We start from the raw sequence: 18,729 nt of genomic DNA, 5'->3' as shown, positions 1-18,729 counted from the left end.
TCCTGTCTCCTTTCTACCTCCCAGGTGTGTCCCTCCATGTGGTTGGAATTATAAAGATACAGACTTTATAGTCAAAAAGTGGACAGGAATCTTAGAAACAGTATTAACCCTGTTTTACACATGAAGAAGCAAGGGCCCAGAAAAGTCAGACCACTTAAGCTGTACAGCAAACTAGAGAAGGGCCAAAGCTAGACCCCAGGTTTCTTACCTTACAAGGTAATCATCTTTCAAACAGACTTTAATGATTTTATGGTCTTTCCAACAGACAGTGGTGCTTTTAAGTATTTCCTTGGTGTCCTCACCAGGAGACGGAGCATTGTGTCAGGTGAGGGAAAAAGGTGACACTCCAAGTCCTGAGACCACCTATGTATATTTATCAGTAATGATTTCTCTTTGCCCAAGTGTCTCCCCCTTATTGCCTCACCTACAGACAGTTCTCAGTGCATCTGCCCTTTTGCAACTTCTTTTCCCCAAAGACTGCCCCGATACATATTTTAATCAAATTTCACACACACACATATATGAATTATTTGATGCCTAGCACAGTGCCCAGTGCTTAGTAGGTCCTCAGCATATGCTCATAAATGAGTGAATGTTGTTGACTGTATGCCCACACCCTAGAGATGTTATATTAACATAATTATGTATGCTTTTATATCACCAGTACCATTCTCTCTGAGGCACCTGGCTGGTTCTGTGGTGGAAAGCTCCTTCCTTTTCTTCTAGGTTCTGCTGGGTTTCAAGTTTAATTAAAGTGATTTCAACTTGCAGGCTAGGGCTATTAGCTGTGACTGTCACTCCTGTCCCATTTGTTTTCAGTGTTTGATATGGCCTGACAAAAAATCTGATCAAAAAGATAAAGGGCCATAAAAATAGGGTTATGCCCCTTTTTTTTTTTTTTTTGGTACCAGGGATAGAACTCAGGTCCTTGTGCTTGCAAGGCAGGCTGCGGAACCACTGAGCTAAATCCCCGGCCCAAAAATAGGGTTATGCTCTTATTGCCAGGCTGGGGAGACTGACTCAGTGACTGAACCAGCATCAGCTGAGTTTTTGGCAGAACCAAAAGAGCAATACTGCAAGTCAGCTTCTAGACTAAGGAACAGGACAGCTGGATTCTGATTCAGTAGGAGATTTTGGAAATAGCAAATTCCTCAATTCCAGAAGTTCATTCAACCACCAAAATTTTATTAAGTATCTATTGTATTCCAAGAACTGTTAGGTGGTGAGTACAAAATGTTGTTAGCAGGGCATAATCCCAGCACTGAGGGAGGAAGAGTCAAGAGGATTGCAAGTTTGAGTACTGCCTGGGCAACTTGGACCCTGTCTCATAATAAAAAATAAAACGGGCCAGGGTTATAGCTCAATGGTAGAGCACCCCTGTGTTCAGTTCCTAGTACTGCCAAAAACAAGCAAAAAAACAGTTGTCACTTTCCTCTTAAGTAGTTGACAATCTAATGGGGAAAATGACATTTAACAATAAAAGTGAGCCGGGCATGGTTGCACATGCCTATAATCCCAACACTGGGAGGCTGAGGCAGGAGGAGCCCTGTGAGTTTGAGGCTACCCTGTCGCCAAAACAAAAGGCCATTTCATTATCTCCTCTCCCAGCACTATTTCTAGCCTTAAAGCACATACCATCAGCTGTAGTAATATCCCCAGTTACCCTTCATAGTTGCTGTCATCTCTATCAGTGACAGTTATTCCTTGAAGGTTTGGCTCATGGGTCGTTGTCACTCTCTCCAGCACTGGTTCTGTTGATGTCTTTGTGGTTTCAATATTAATGATGTTGATATATCCAGTGCCCTGGTCTCTCACTTCCTTGTCCTCACAACTCTCATTCTAACACCTTGTATTCCCAAGCCCTGCCAAATAATGTTTTAAACATCCCATCTGTGACCCCACTCGCCTATCTCTCCAGCTGATTCGTATTGCTCTAGTTCTAATGATTCTTCTATCCTCTCAGGATTTATATCCATTGACCTCCCGATGTTTCCCTAACCAACCCCCACATCTCTTGGCTTCACCTCTCTTTTTCACCCAGATGAGATTCAGTGGTCTCTCATAATCATTCCTATACATATACATTGAACTATCTTTGTCCCTTCTCCCTATGCTTTATTCATAAGACAAGTCCAATTTTGATTAAATCCAATTTTCTTCTTCCTGCATGTCTGCATTTACTCCGAGAAAACATGTAATTGTACTGATAAATCATTGTTTTATACAAGATCGTTAATCCAAGCGAGATGTTAGTAGCACCTGGCAATCTTTTTTTTTTTTTTTTTTTTTTTTTGGTACCGGGGGATTGAACTCGGGTCCTTGTGCTTGCGCAGCAGGCGATGAAACCACTGAGCTAAATCCCCGGAGCTATGGCAATCTTGATGTGTTTTCTTAACCCATCCACTTCCATTCTTCTTTGTTTGGTTTTTGTTTTTTGATACCGGGGATCGAACTCTGGTCCTTGCGCTTGCACAGCAGGCGGTGAAACCACTGAGCTAAATTCCCGGCCATCCACTCCCATTCTTTCAAAAATTTCTGCACATCAGAATCATCTGTTTGACTTAAAAAGAAAAATCCAGTTCCCAGGCTGTACCCCATGGTGCTTAAATCATGAAATCTCTGGGAGCACTCCAGGAATCAGTATTTTTTGAAACTGAGTGATTTTTATGGCATAGACTATTTTGAAATTGAAGGTTATAAGTAATTTTTTTTTTGTTTTGAGATAGAATCTCAGTATTTCACTGTGTAGTTCAGGCTGGCCTTGAACTCACTTTGTAGCATAGGCTGGCCTAGAACTTATGGTGATCCTTCTGCCTCAGCCTTCCAAGTGTTGGGATTACAGGCATGTGCCACCATGCCTGGCCAATAGGTAATTTATTTTACATGTTTTTCTCTTTTCTCAAATCTCTAACAAATCTGTCCTAATACTTTCAATTGATAACTTATTTTGAATAAAAACTCAAAAAAATCCAAGGCATTGGAAGAGACCTTTTATATCCTCCCACTATATCCATCACCCTACCTATATCTGTACCTGGTGTGCCTTCACTGCTGAAGGTTGTATGAACAGTCTCTAAGGCTGGCTCCTCCATTGTCTTAACAGATTCCATCCCTTATTACCTGCCCTCCCCAACCATTTTCACTCTTTTTTTCTTTCTTTTTTTTTTTTTCATGAGACAAGAGTCTCACTCTTTAGTTCAGGCTGGCCTCACTTCTGCTCCTTCTGCCTAAGTCTGAGTGTTGAGATTACAGGCATGTGATACTATGGCTAGCTTCCCCTCTATTCTGGATATTCAGTGATTTCCTTTTCACTGGATTATTTGCAGTGGGATCCTACTTTAAAAAATTTTTTCTCTTTTAGGGGCAGGGATGTAGCCCAGTGGTGCTGAGCCTGCCTTTTAAGTGCAAGGTCCTGAGTTTGATCCATGGTATTGGGGGAAAAAACATGTTTTTTTCTCTTGACCCCTACATTGCCACAGACTTGCTGCCTTGTTTCTCTGCTCCCTTTTACAGCAAAACTCTTAAAGTCAGGTTTTTTTGTTACCAGGTAAAGTCTGTTTTCTTTCACCCATTCTCTACTGAACCTATTTAGAGAAGCTTCTTTCTCTCCACTCCCTTGAAATAGCTCTAGTCAAACTTACCAGGGAATTTCACAATACTGAGTTCAATCCCCATTTTACTCAACCTATCAGCAACATTTAATATATATGCTGCCAAAGCAAGCACTATCAGCAGCATTTAAAAGAGTTGTTCCCAGGCCAGGGATTTAGCTCAGTTGTTTCGCCACCTGCTGCACAAGCGCAAGGACCCAAGTTTGATCCCTAGTACCAAAAAAAAAAAAGTTGTTCCCTTGCTGGATATGGTGGCACATGCCTCTAATCCCAGCACTCAGGAGGCAGGAGGATCACCATGAGTTCAAGGCTAGCCCGGACTACATAGTGAGTTCAAGGCCAGCTTGAACTATATAGTGAGACCCTGTCTCAAAAGAAAAAAAGAGTTGCTCCCTCCTGTTCTTCCCTTGGTTCTAAGATAGCATGCTCTCCTGGGTTTCCCCCACCTCACTGTTCCTTCTTTATTTTCATGCTAGACCCTCACCTCCTTTCAAACCTCTTAACTTGACATGTCCATGCCTTCACTCTTAGATCTGTTCTTTCTGCAGTGAAGGCAGTAAGAAGTTTTACACCTGTAAACACCATCTGTCCATCCATATACTTCCTTCTCTAATTTGTATCTTCAACCCCAGTTTCTATTCACAGACTTGAACATCTCACACTTGTTTGACTTTTTTTTCCCCTTTTTTTTTTTTTTTTTTTTTTTTTTTTGAGACAGGGTCTCACTGTATAGTTCAGGCTGGTCTTGAACTCACTATGGAGCCCAGGCTAGCCTCAAACTTGCAGCGATCCTTCTGCTTCAGCCTCCCAATTGCTGGGCTCTTCCTCATTTTATGTGTATTTACAGTGCTGGGGATCAAACCCAGGGCTCCATGCATGTAAGGCAAACTTTCTACCACTGAGCTGCATTCCCAGCCCTGGTCTTCCTCATCTTATTAAGTGATAATTCTTTTCTTTCAGTTATTCAACTAAAATCCTGGTTCTCGTTCACTCCACAGGCCTTCTTCAATGCCATCATCCCAGATCATCATGCAGAAGCCTTTTCTCCGCCCCGCCTGGCTCCCTCGGGCTGTGTGGACCAGCTTGTAGAAGGTCTTCTGGGTGGCCTCTCTCGCTGGGATGCTGAACACTTCCTGTTCATTGCTGAGCATGGCTACCTCTATGAGCACAACTTTGCCTTCTTTCCTGGCTTCCCCTTGGCCCTACTGGTAGGGACTGAACTGTTGAGACCCTTGCGGGGGTTACTGAATCAACGGAGTTGCCTGCTTATTTCAGTAGCATCACTCAACTCCTTGTTCTCCATACTGGCCGCAGTAGCGCTTCATGACCTGGGCTGTCTAGTTTTGCACTGTCCCCGCCAGGCCTTTTATGCAGCTCTGCTCTTCTGCCTCAGCCCTGCGAATGTTTTCCTAGCAGCTGGTTACTCAGAAGCTTTGTTTGCTTTCCTTACATTTAGCTCTATGGGGCAACTAGAGAGAGGCCGAGGCTGGATTAGTGGGCTGCTCTTTGCTCTTGCCACTGGAGTGCGCTCCAATGGACTGGTCAGTGTTGGCTTCCTCCTGCATTCTCAGTGCCGAGGCTTTTTCTCTTCTCTTGTGGTGTCAAACCCCCTCAGACAGTTCTTTAAGCTGGTGGCCTCTGTGTGCCTGTCATTCCTCACACTCAGCCTTCCCTTTGCCCTCTTTCAGTATTATGCATATACCCAGTTCTGTCTGTCAGGCTCAGCCCGCTCCATTCGTGAGCCCTTGGTGCAGTTAGCTATGGACAAGGGCTATCGGATTGCAGAGGGGAATGAACCACCGTGGTGCTCCTGGGATCTTCCTCTAATATACAGCTATATCCAGGATGTTTACTGGAATGTGGGCTTTCTGAGATACTATGAGTTCAAGCAGGTGCCCAATTTTCTGCTGGCTGCACCAGTGGCTATATTGGTTTCCTGGGCAACTTGGACCTATGTGACCACACACCCTTGGCTCTGCCTTACACTTGGACTGCGAAGGAACAAGAACAGTAAGACTCTAGAGAAGTCCAGTCTCGGCTTCCTCAGTCCACAGGTGTTTGTTTACCTGGTTCACGCTGTATCTCTGCTGCTGTTTGGAGGTCTGTGCATGCATATTCAGGTGAGGTAAATTCCTGCTTGGGGTAAGGCTGTGAATATAGGCAAAACACCCAGCACACAGAAGACAGATTAACCTTTTGCATTTGAGTGACTAGTACCTAATTTATTTGTTCAACAACCAGTTGGGGATTTTCTTTGTGCCCAGACCCTGAGTCAGACCTCAGGATGGAACACAAGTAAAATAAAATTTCTGCCTGAGTGAGTTTTGTGGCATAAATAGGGAGACAGACATTGAACAGATACAATTATAGTATAGTGGAATGGAATAGGGCTTGCTGTTTTGAAATACAGAGTATTTTTTCCCCCCATTAAGTTTACTGGTACATTTTCGGTATATAATACAGTTATATTCATCATTGGGATCTTGTACCATTACATGAGTCTCTTGGTTCTTATTTTTTTTCCCCTTCCCTTGCCCTCCCTTCACCCCCTCCACCCTTCCCTATTTGCAAAGACCTTGTTTCCATTTTTTTTCCTTTTCTCAGATTTTTTCCTTTCTCTTTTTTCCCTTTCCCTACCCCTCCCAATTCCCCTGCTCTTTTAGACCTTTTCTTCCTGTTACACAATATCAGTTATACATTTTTAAATTACAATATCAAGATCTAGGAGACATTACCACAGATTTTACAGAATTTAAAAGGATATAGAAAGCATATTACAAAAATCTGTTTTGAAATAAATTTGACAACTTCTAAGAAGTACCTTGGAAGACAAATTAATGAAACTGACTCTGGAGGAAATATAAAATTTGAATAGCACCTATTAAAGAAAGTATATTCTTAGCTTGAAAACCTACCTATATGACAACAGCAGGCTCATAAACATTTTAACTGATAAATTATATAAACAATTAAAGCAGAAAAAAGGAACACTTCTCCCCTCATTTTAGGAGTTCAACATTGTGCTAATCCTAAAACTGGATAAAGATAATAGAAGAAAAAAGTATGAACATAGATAGAAATTTGTTTAACAAAACAAACTATTGGAAGTCAGATCTGGCAGGATGTAGAAAGTGGTTTTGTTACAGGCATGGCAGTGTTGGTTCAGCATTGGAAGATCCACCCCCAAAAGTCATCATTTCAACAGAAGAAAGGAAAAAGCCATATGATCCTGTCACTAGTTGGAGAAAAAGTATTGGACCAAATTCTACAGCTGTTCATGGTAAAAGCTATCAGGAGACTAGAAGTAGAACAGAAACTTCTCAACAGATTAAAGACATGTACTCCATACTTCCAGCGAGAATGCCTTATATAAATGGAGAAGATACAATGCTTTCTTCTTAAGGTGGGGAACAAGGGCAGATATGCTTACTCTTTATCTGTCCATTAAACTTACAAAGTATTTTTTTAAAACCTCAGTTGAGGTATTGAGGAAAAGAAAAAGTAGCTAACTCACTGAAGGAGTTGAGGAAGCCATCATCATGTTGAAGTTGCATCCTGAAGAATAAGAAGGAATTTTCCATAAAAAGCAAAGGAGAAACACCCTAGGCAGATTTGGCGGGGAGGGGGACATGTGCAGAGACATCAGGATTGTGAAAGGACCTGATTCAGTTGTGCTATAGGAATAAACATAGAGGATATCTTGGGGACCTTCCCCTAATGTGCAAGTATACCTATGTTAGCTTCTGGAAATAAATCTGAGCTCAGGCAGGTGCTGTTTTCAAAGGAGATATCTTGTCTGTTACGGGTTGGTGGTGACAATACAGAAGGATTAGGAGGGGGTTGATCTTAAGTCTGACTTTTGTTCTTGGCTGTGGCCCTGGTTTCAACATCCCCTGGGAAGTATTGTCTCCAGGTTGACCTCTCCCTTAGCAGTGTCTACCTCTTGGAGACACATATTGGCTATTTGTGAGATTCTTTGAGTTGTGTGGATCAGAGATACAGGGAAAATAGAAAGTGGCATTATGTGTTTGTGTCTGGATTGGCTGATAGAGTAAGTGCCAGCCAAGCTCAGGGTTTCCAGAGTAGGTGGGGGAGGCCATTTGAAGACTTGGCTCTGAAATCCTGGCAGAGGAGGAAAGTTGAACCACAGACTCTCCGGCCCCTTTCCCTCTGCTATCCCATTTGTGGGATAAGGAAGCCTTCTTAGGTTTCCAAGCCACAAGTCACAGCCCAGAGTTTAGAGTCCAGGTCATGGGTTAAAATTAGACCCCATAGAGTTTTTAGCATTGATTGTCCCATTATTGTAAATAGTCTGATGTTATGTTTGTTTATAACATGGTTGACTGGCAGGTATCGCATGCATATTTATAACACACATCCTCAGCTTTGTTGAATTGCTTTTCCAGTGCAATGTAATTCTAGTCATTGGGCTGTAGTTCATCCAGAAGCAGAGAACCCCCAAGCTGATCCATCTTGCATCAGAGAACTTCCCATAAATGTGTGGGTTTTTCCTCTCATGATTTCTAGGTTCTCACCAGGCTTTTGGGCTCCTCCACTCCTGTCATGTACTGGTTTCCAGCTTATTTACTTCAGGATCAAGAGCCACTGTTGAGATCCCCAGAGGTAGTGCCTTGGATGCCTCTTGTGGAAGACTCCCCATCTGGACAAAAGGTTCTCAGAAATTCTGTCATGGGACTTTTGTACAACTGGAAAACCTGTTCTCCAGTCACACGATACATTCTAGGCTACTTCCTGACTTACTGGCTCCTGGGACTACTCCTACATTGCAACTTCCTGCCTTGGACGTGACCTGAAGTCTCGAGGGACAGGCTGAAACCTGGAAGCTGACTTAACCTAGGGTCTGAAAGTTAAAAGACACACTGGGGCTTCCTGTGCTGCCCTGGGATCAGTTCTCTGTCCATTGGAACTTTTTCAAATCACCCTGATCTTTGGATGGTGGTTAGGAATGGGAGAAGCATGAGGCACTAGAGAGACCCTTCTGGGACAAGTTTTAGAATAATAACTATCTTCACTATAAGTGAAGATAATTTTATTCCAAGTCTGTCTAAACTACCCCTGGATCTGTCTAGTTAGTCTGCATAAATCTGCTCCTAACTCACATATACATTTTAATGTAAGTTATTTAAATGTATGCTTGATCAAAGGCTCTAGCAAACGGACTGGTCCACACAAGATAGTGCAGGCTTAGACAATGTGGTGCCATTAGGAAAGTGGGACTATCTTCTCTAAATGGGATATTTCTGAAGATTTTTTTCTTGTATGATATGAAAAAAATCTTACAAAGATACTCTAATTAAATAATTTTTAGTCATATATGCAATGAATTATATTTTACAAATAATAGGGGTTTGGGCTATAGCTCTTTTGTAGAGTACATGAGACCCTGGGTTTGATTCCCCAACATCAAATAATAAATACATAAATAAAATCACTTGGAAAAAATGTCAGGGTAAAAATGTGTCAGGAAGCTGGGCATGGTGGCACATGCCTGTAATCCTAGCTTTCTGGGAGGCTGAGGCAAGAGGATCACAAATTTGAGCCCAACCTGGGCAATTTAGCAAGATCCTGTCTTTTTTTTTTCTTTTTGATACTTGGAATTGAATTCAGGACCTTGTGCTTGTCAGGGAGGCACAAGGTCCTGAGTTTGATTCCTAGTGCCAAAAACTGGCAGGAGCCCTAGATTCTAGTTGTCTTAATACAACCCCAGCTCTGTGACCTTGGGCAAGTTTCAGAACCTCTGTTACAGCCTCTGAAATGAGGGTAGATGCTATGCTGTCATTGTAGGTCCTTTTCAGCTCTAAGATCTTGAGGGGTGCCTTAAACAACAGAATTGCCCCAGTCTAACCACTTATGTAGATGCTCAAATGTAACTTTACAAGAAAGTATCTCCGTTTCTCCTGCTTTCAGTCTAGAAGAAAGTACTCCACCCTTGGGTGCAACTCTGAGAACTAACTGCGGTGATCTTTTCTTTGAACAAGGGAAAACAGTGACACCTGGCAAATAAGTCTTGTCCTGCATAAAGTAACCGGCAGCAATTGGTTTTCCTGCCATTCTCAAATGCCTGTGCTTGCTTACTTGGTAGACTTGGGTCGGAGGAGCAAACACAGCAGCCTGAAAGACTAAATTGTAGGCAAGTCCCAAGATTGAGATGGCATCTCCCCTGCTTTTAGTTACGTGCCTATCACTAACGGTAGTAAGATCACTGACCCTGCGGAGCAGTTTTTGCCCATTCCTTGAGCCAGGTATGAGTTTGGCTCTGTTTCATCATCCCTCTTATTCCCTATTTGAGCCAAAAATTCCAATAAGCAAAAACTCTTCAAAACAGATGGGTAATCAGCAGCTTCTGGAGAGCCCTGAGAGTTGGAATTTGGACATACTCCCTCTGACCGTGACAGAAGGTTAAACTTGCCAGCTGAAGGGAAGCTCCTGGATGAGGCCCAACACCCTCTGTGGGAGCCTCTGGCCAGCCTGGCCAATAAGCATTCCCACTCATCGGCATAGCACTAACACAGCCGAGCATTTGGTCTGGAGTCAAATGCTTCTGAAAATGTACACACAAATCAGGGCAGTCCTCTGCCTTCTGCCAAGACACCAAGTGCCCTCCTTGGCAAAAGATGATCACCCCTGTCCTAATGTCTTTCCAGCTGGCAAAAACTCACTCTCCTCACCAACAGCTGCAAATCCAGGGACTTTCACCCTGTGTGCAGGAGGAGTTGGGGTCCTGTTTCAATCCTTTATTGCCCATCTCACAGCACTGGGTCCTTTGCTCTTGGCTTCTCTTTGCCTGCTTTTAGGGGATAGTCAAGATTGATTGTTCCTTTCCTAGAAGATGTGACTCCAACTCCAGAAGTCTCAGTGTAACTGTCACACTGGATCTCATCACTCCCAGAAACCATATTCCTGAAGACTCTAGGTAGGTAGACACACTTGGAATGACCTGGAGAAGGACAGGGTTCTCTCTAACCTTGGAAAGAGGTCTAGTTGCTACTCTGTGAGGATCTAAGGAATGGGCTGATTTTATGGCCAGCAGCTGTCCTTTTACCATCCTATTAACAGTCTTTAATAGTCTGGAAGAGGAACATGAAAAGCCCAAGACAGGAAGCTTCCTGTTTACCCTGAGGTCTAACAATACCACAGCTAGGTTGGGTGTCTACGATTTCAGAGAAAAGTCATTTCCTTCTGAGACCCTGCTAAAACAAAAACCAGACCAGCTTGGGCTTTGTGTACCTACTAGTAGATGCTTTTTTGTTCTTTAATGAAGATGGGCGGAGAGGGAGTGTTTGACATGTCTTTACCAGTACCCCTGGGGTGGGGGAAGTTATTCCTTTTTTTTTTAACAGACTGACTCACCTTCACCAAAAAATATATACAGGATTAAAAAATTGGAATTGAATATTTTCTTTTCTTTCTTGCTTGCTTTTTTTTTTTTTTTTTGTCCTAGTTGTTGAACCCAAAACTTTGCACATGTTAGGCAAGTGCTCTATCACAGGATTATACCTCCAGCCCCCCCCCCCCCCAGTACTGGGGATCGAACTCAGGACCTTGCGCTTGGGAGGCAAGTGTGGCGCCACTGAGCTAAATCTCCAGCCCTTTTTTGAAGTTGTCCAGGCAAGCCTCAAATTTGTGACCTTCTTGCCTCTTGAACAGCTGGGATTACACATGTGTGCCACCACATCCAGCAATTTGAACTGTGTGTGTGGTGCCTTTACACTGAGCTATAATTCCAATCCCCAGTCTGTTTTTCTATTCATTCATACATTCATTTATTGGTTTTTTTGAGACAGGGTCTCACTACATAGTTCAGGCTGGTTTTAAACTCTGTAGGCTTGGGTAGCCTTGAACTCACAGTAATCCTCCTGGCTCAGCCTCCCAAGTCTAGGATTATGGGCATGTACCACCATGCCTGGCTTATTTTGAGATAGTCTCAGTCATTAAGTTGTCCAGACTGGGCTGATATCTGTGATCCTCCTGCCTCAGCCTGTCAAGTGCTTGGATTACAGGTGTGTATCACTGCAGCCTGCCTTAAACTTTTTATGATGAGGATGAATTAAAATTTTAATTGTATACTTAGGAAAGGAAGAGAACAAGTACTCTATAAATTCATACAAAATAGATTCCTTCCCATTTGGAATACCTTAAAAGATTTAGTGGAGAAATAGTAGTTGAGCTGACCTTTGAAGGATGGTTAGGATTTGAAAGTTAAGAGTACAGAATGAGTGTAGAAGGCAGGAAGTGGAATAGGAAAGGAGAGTTTAGTTTGAGTGTAATTGAAGTATTTTTATTGAGATCTAGGCATTGAAATCAGCCCCAAGTCCAGCTCCACTGTGTACTAGATACGTAAACTTGAGCCAGATACCGAGCCTTACTTTACTCATCTGTGACATGTAAATGACCTATGTGGCCTTCCAATTTATGAGTTCCACATCTGTGAATTCCACTGAGTCAAAAATATTTGAAAAAATATATTTGAAAAACAATTGTACTCCTTTTGTTGTCATTATTCCCTAAACAGTATTTAGTATAACAACTGTTTACATGGGATTTACATCATATGAGGTATTACAGGTAATCAAGTTGCAGGGCTTGCTGGTGCATGCCTATAGTCTCAGCACGGGGGAGGCTGAGGCAGGAGGATCACTGCAAGTTTGAGGCCAGGGCTACATAGTGAGTTCAAGACCAGCCTGAACTGCATAGAGAGACCATGTCTCAAAAAACAAGGAAAGACTTTGGGCAGGGCCAGGGATTTAGTTCAGTGGCACTGGGCCTGCCTTGTGAGTGCAAGGTCTTGAGTTTGATTTCTGGTACCAAAAAGAAAGACTTTGGGCAAGTGACTTAACATCTCTAAACCTGCTTTCTTGTCTGAAACATGAGGATGATAGCATCTCTCACACAGAGCAGTTACAAGAATAAAGCACTTAGGGGCCAGGGATTTAGCTCAGCAGCATAGCATCTGCCTGCCAAGCTTGAGGTCCTGAGTTCAATCCCTGGTACCAAAAAAGATTAAGGAAAGGATAAGAAACTAGCAATCCCAGCACTTAGGCCAGGAGGATCACTGTGAGTTTGAGGCCAACCTGGACTATGTAGTGAGACCCTGTCTTAAAGGAAAAAAGCTGTTGAGAATCTGGGGATGTAGCTCAGTGTAGAACACATGCTTAGCATGCACAAGGCCATGGATTCAATCCTCAGCACTAAGGGGAAAAATTAAAAACCTTAGGGATGTATTTCAGTGGCTTAAGCATTTAAGAGTTCTTCTGTAGGTTTGGGAAGAAAGGCCCATGTCCAGTCATTGGGGACCTAGTCTGCATTTTGTGATTCTCCAGAGGGGCACTAAGGGGCCAGCCTACTCCCATCGCATTCTACTGGCAAGAACTCAAGTCAGATGGCTGCATCTACTCCAAGGAGGAGAGAGTAGGGTTGCCACAAATAATTTTTCAGTATAATTATATTCCAGATAGTTTATATGACATCCTTATGCTAAGGAATTCTTCATTTATATGAAATTCAAATGGTACTAGACATCCTTATTTTTATTTGTTAATCTGGTGGCCCTACTGAGAAGTGAAGTCTTGCTGTGGGTTCAGGAAGACAAGAACACAGATATTTGTCACAGTGTGACATCAGGAGCCAATACCTCTCTCAGAAACACTTGTCCATTCCCTAGAGAAATAACACCAAATCTCATCTGGTCATTCATTATGTTCAGCTCGAAGTCTCTTCACCAGCTTTAGGTATGGCTTCTCGTGATTTATGCACTAAGAAAACAAAGTATCTGCACTTCACAAATACATCCAGTAGACCAAAAAAAGAATAACCTCAGTTCAGACTCTCATTTTGGTTTTTTTGTTATTTTTTTCAGACTCCCATTTTGAAAAGGATTCAGGAGAGATACAGCAGTCTGGTCTGAAGCCCTTCTGAATTCCCACTGGTCAGGCACGGCTAACCTATTCTCTGGGGCTGGGGAAAGTTCCTTAATGACCTAGCTTTTGTTACAAGAAAGACTTCTTAGTCCATTGTTCTCCGAGGCTCTTGGATGTACCTTATGGGAAGTTCCTTGTTGATTTTCCTTCATGGTCTCATTGGAGATGGACTTTGGAGAGTGTGACCTCCTTGGAGAATGTTCAGCTTTCGCCATGAAAGCATGGGCCTACCGTGGTTTTAAGTCTCAGTCTAAGGTTTTGTGTGTTAAAATACACCTAACATAAAATTTATCATTTTAACCATTCTGTAGTACTGTGGCAAGTATTTTTGGGCAGCCATCACCACTATTTCCTGGACATTACATCTTCACAGACTAAAACTCCATATTCATTAAATAATAACTTCTACCTGGGGATTTAGCTCAGTGGTTCCGCCACCTGCCTCACAAGCGCAAGGTCCCAAGTTCGATCCCCAGTGCCCCCCCCAAAATAATAATAACAATAATTTCTCATTCCCCTCTTCCTCTGACCCCTGGCAAGCATCATTCCACTTTCTCATAAATTTGTCTACTCTAGGTATCTCATATAAGTGGCATCATACAATATTTGTTCTTTACTGTCTGGGTTATTTTACTTAGCATAATGTCTGCAAGTTTCATCCATATTGAATTTTTTTCCCCTCTCTGCTCCACCATGGCCCATAATTTCTTTGTAAAGGTGAATAAAATTCCATTGTATCATATTCTGCTTACCCATTCATCTGTCTCTAAGTGAACATTTTGGTAGCTTCCATCTTGTGGCTTTTATGAGTAATGCTGTTATAAACATAGGAATACAAATAACAGTAATTCCCTGACTTACAAGCATTCTTCGAGTTGCAAACTTTCACAGATTCAAATGGACTTCACATTAGGAACATTTGTAGATGCAAACATCTCAAGAGTAGCTTACGTGTCTGCCAGACATTTGTCACAGTTGTGGTGCTGTGTGGTTACTATGCAATGCGATAGTGTGCAGTAGGACAGTGCTCAGAGTGCAGGATGTCTGCTTCTGCAAGAGGAAAAGCAGTGGTGATATGCACGGTACTACTAGGAAGCACAAAGCAATGTACATTGTATATTTGTGTCAAAGGTGTTTAAGACTTACTTTGTCCAACTTATGAGTGTTCTCCCAGAATGGAATGCATTTGCGAGTCAGGGACTTAACTGTATCCGTTTGAGTCCCTGTTTTTGGTTGATTTTTTTTTTTCTTTTTTGTCTTTTGGTATATACCCAGAAGTAGAATTTCTGGATCATATGATAATTCTAATTTTTTTAAAGGAATTTCCACACTTTTCTGCAACAGTTGCATCTTTTATATTCCCACTAGCAGCACACATGGGTTCTGGTTTATATCCTTGCCAACATTTGCTGTTTTCTGGGTTTTGGTTTGGTTTGGTTTAGTTTTTTTGAGACAGGGTCTTGCTATGTACCTCAGGCTGGTCTCAAACTCATAGGGATCCTCCTATCTCTGCCTCCCTGGTGCTGGCATTACAGGCATGCACTAACATACCCCACTCTTGTTTTGTCTTGTTTTTGGTACCAGGGATCGAACTCAGGACCTTGCATTTGCCAGGCAGGCGGCAGAACCACTGAGCTAAATCCCCTGCCCTCTTGTTTTGTTTTTTGTTTTTTGGGGTTTTTTTGGTACGGGGGCGGGGGGGGGGTCGAACTCGGGTCCTTGCACTTGCGCAGCAGGCACCGAAACCACTGAGCTAAATCCCCGGGCCCTCTTGTTTTGTTTTTTAATAGTCATTCTAGTGGGTCTGGTTTCACATTTTGGTGTGTGCGGTGGTTTTGTTTTGTGGTACTGGGGATTGAACCCAGGGCTTCACACAGCTACATTCCTAGTGCCCCCCCCCCAACTTTTTGAGACAATATCTTGCTAAGTCACTAAGTCACCAAGTCTTGCGTCTGCTTCTTAGACTACTAGGATTAAAGGCTTGTGTCACCATATCCAGCTTTAAATTTTTTTTTTTTAATTTTGAGATAATTTCCCTAAGTTGCCCAGGCTGACCTTGAATTTGCAGTTCTGTCTTAGCCTCTGAGTAGCTGCTAGTTTTGGTTGTGATTTACATTTCACAATTGATTAGTTGTATTGAGCATCTTTTCATGGGCTTATTAGTCATTTGTATATTGTTGGAGAAATGCCTGTTTAGATCCTTTGCTCATATTTTGGAGGTTTTTTGTTGTTGTTGTTGAGTTGTTGGCATTCTTTATATATTTTGGACATTAATCTCTCATCAGATATATGATTTGCAAATATTTTCTCCCATTCTTTTTTTCCTTCTTTTTTCAGTGCTAGAAAGTGAACCCAGAGCCTGTGCATGCTAGGCAAGCACATTACCATTGAGCTACAACCCCACACCTATTTTCTCCTGTCCTGTGGGTTGCCTTTTCACCCAAACAGAGGCAGAGACAGGAGGATCACTACGAGTTTGAGACCAAATGAGTTGAGCTACATAGTTCAAGGCCAGCCTGAGCTACATATCGAGACCCTGTCTCAAAAAACTAATATCCTAACATAGTGTCCTTGTTTTCAGGGTTTTTTTTTTTTTTTTTTTTTTATTGTGATACTGAGGATGCAACTGGGATCACACTGATACTGGGATCAGGGTGCTCTACCATTGAACTCTATCCTCAACCTTTACTTTTTTTTTTTTTTTTTTTTTCTTTTTTGAGACAGGATCTCACTAAGATGCCAAGGCCAGTGTTACAGTTTATATCTAGATGTTCCTCCAAAGTCTCATACACTCATGGGTGGATCTTTGAGTGGGTGATTGGATCTTTGGGTGGCTATTGGGGCAGTGTGGTAGTTATCACTTGATTTATCAGTTTATAGCTGATTTGCTGTTAGGATATTAGATATTGTGTCCCAGTGATGGGAAAGTGCCCAAGACAGCCAACTTTTTCGAATCTTATTTTATTTATTTGTTTTTGTGTGTGTGGTACTGGGGATTGAACCCAGCCCTTGTACATATTGGGAACGTGTTCTGCCACTGAGCTACATCACTGGCCTAAGTTTCTAGTTTTTGTTTGTTTGCTTTTGTTTTTGTTTTCTTAGCTCTATTTTTCTATTGGTCTATATGTCTGTTCTTTTAATAATATTTTTGTTTTTGCTTTTTGGTACCGGGGATCTAACTCAGGTCCTTGCACTTGCAAGTCGGGTGGTGGAACCACTGAACTAAATCCATGGCCCTAAAAATATATATATATATATTTTTTTGGTACCGGAGATCAAACTCGGGTCCTTGTGCTTGGGCAGCAGGCGGCGAAACCACTGTAAAAATATTTTTTAAACAGATACATAAAATAGTGTTGATTGTTAGAGCACTTGCCTAGCTTATGCTCAAGGCCCTGAGTTCAAACCCCAGTAGCAAAAATACATAGGTGTGATGTCACACGTCTGTGATCCTAGCACTCTGGAAGGCTGAGGTAGGAGAATCACCAGTTCAAGCCAACCCTGGCAACTTAGTAACTTGGTGAGACCCTGTCTAAAAATAATAATAATTTGATAAAAGTTCTGGGGATGAGCTCAATATGAAGGCAATGGGTTCAATCCTTTGAACTGCCAAATAAATACATAGTCTGTATACCAGTACCACAGTTTTTTGTTTTGTTTGGGGGGCTAAGTATTGAATTTAGGGCCTTCACACTGAGCCACATCTCCACCCCTTTATTTATATTTTATTTTGAAGTAGGGCCTCCTAAGTCACTAAGAAGCCCATGCTGACCTCAAACTCCCAATCCTCCTACACCATCATGCCCGACTATCACATCATTTTGATTACTGTAGCTTTGTAGTAAGTTTTGAAATCAGAAAGTGAGAAATCTCTAACTTCATTCTTTTTGTTTAAAATTGTTTTTACTAAAAGAAAAATGTTTTTACTGTTGTGGAGTCCCTTGAAGTTCCATATTAAAAAAAACCATGCATATATGCAGAGTGATTTTAAGGAATTAGCTCATAATTATAGAGGCTAAGTCAAAATCTATAGGAAAGGTGACAGCTAGAGACCTATGGAAGGGTTCAGGTTGTAGTTAAAGGCCCTCTGCTGGCAGAATTTCCTCCTTTTTAGGAAAAGTTGGTCATTTTTCTGTTGTCTACTGATTTAAATATTTATCATTATCTAAAAGGTATGTTCACAGGGACTAGGAGTGTAAGTTAGTGGTAGGGTGCCTAGTTAGGATTCACAAGGCCCAGGGTTCACAATCCCCCAGCACTCTAAACTTTTTTTTCTTGATTTCTTTCTTTTCCTTTTCCCTTTTTCTTTTTTTTTTTTTTTGTTGTTGTTGGAGACAGGCTATCACTATGTAGTTCAGGATAGCCTGGAACTCATTGTGTAGCTGGCTTTGAACTTGAGGCAATCCTCCTGAGTGCAAGGGCCTTTGCACAACACCGGCCCTTTCTCTCTCTGTCTCTCTCTCTCTTTTCCTCTTCCTTTCCTTCCTTTTCCTTGTTTACTTTCTTTCTTTAAAAATTTTTTTCAATTATTATCTATATTAATTGGTACATTTTAGGTATACAATACATTTACATTTATCACTGGGTTGTAACCTGAACATGATGTATCTTAGTTCTTATTTTTTCCCCCATTACCTATGTGCCCTTCACCCTTACCACTCTTCCCTATTTGCATAGACTTTGTTTCCATTTTTTTTTCTTTCTCATAATTTTTCCTTTCCCTTCTTTCCTTTTCCCTTCCCCTCCCGCCACCCCTACCCCCCTGGATCTTTTCCTATTTCAAATTATCAGTTATTTGTTTTAATCATTTTCATCCTTATTTACACTTTCGGTTTCTCACACTAGACATACTATTTGGTATTTGCACATGTGTATCCTATTTATTTCACTTAAGAGTATGGCCTCAATATGCATCCATTTAGCTATAAATGACTCTAGTTTCTCATTCTTTATAGCTGAGTAGTACACCATTTTATAAAAAAACCCACATCTTCTTTATCCAGTTTCCAGTTGATGGGCACTTGGGCTGTTTCCAAACCTTAGCTATTACAAACTGTGCTGCTATAAACATAAGTGCACATATATCGCTTTGGTATGATTCTTTTAATTCTTTGGGGAAGATACCCAGTAGGGGAATACCTGGGTCAAATGGGACCTCTAGTCCTAGTTCTTTGAGGTAT

At 41.8% G+C, this 18,729-nt stretch overlaps 1 protein-coding gene across 14 annotated transcripts in view; it reads left to right on the top strand.

Moving 5' to 3' along the window:
* The window catches only part of Pigv (phosphatidylinositol glycan anchor biosynthesis class V), a 48,152-nt gene that overhangs the window by 4,311 nt on the left and 25,112 nt on the right, over nt 1–18,729 (top strand). For 5 of the 14 annotated variants that reach the window (XM_004850666.4, XM_004850670.4, XM_004850669.4 and 2 more), the window contains 3 exons: nt 266–325; nt 4,610–5,731; nt 8,139–12,114. In XM_004850666.4, coding sequence (XP_004850723.1) covers nt 266–325; nt 4,610–5,731; nt 8,139–8,420 — 1,464 coding nt within the window. In that variant the 3' untranslated portion in view covers nt 8,421–12,114. Of the gene's footprint in view, nt 1–265; nt 326–4,609; nt 5,732–6,757; nt 6,892–8,138; nt 12,115–13,488; nt 13,853–18,729 lie in introns of those variants that run through there. The other 9 variants (XM_004850671.4, XM_087215492.1, XM_004850673.4 and 6 more) reach the window with 7 other exon arrangements.

The sequence above is a fragment of the Heterocephalus glaber genome, unplaced genomic scaffold, assembly GCF_053883595.1.
Source record: "Heterocephalus glaber isolate CG9 unplaced genomic scaffold, H.glaber_assembly_v1.0 deba00001452, whole genome shotgun sequence".
Classification (NCBI taxonomy): Eukaryota; Metazoa; Chordata; class Mammalia; order Rodentia; family Bathyergidae; genus Heterocephalus; species Heterocephalus glaber.
This window is presented reverse-complemented; position numbering and strand designations above follow the sequence as displayed.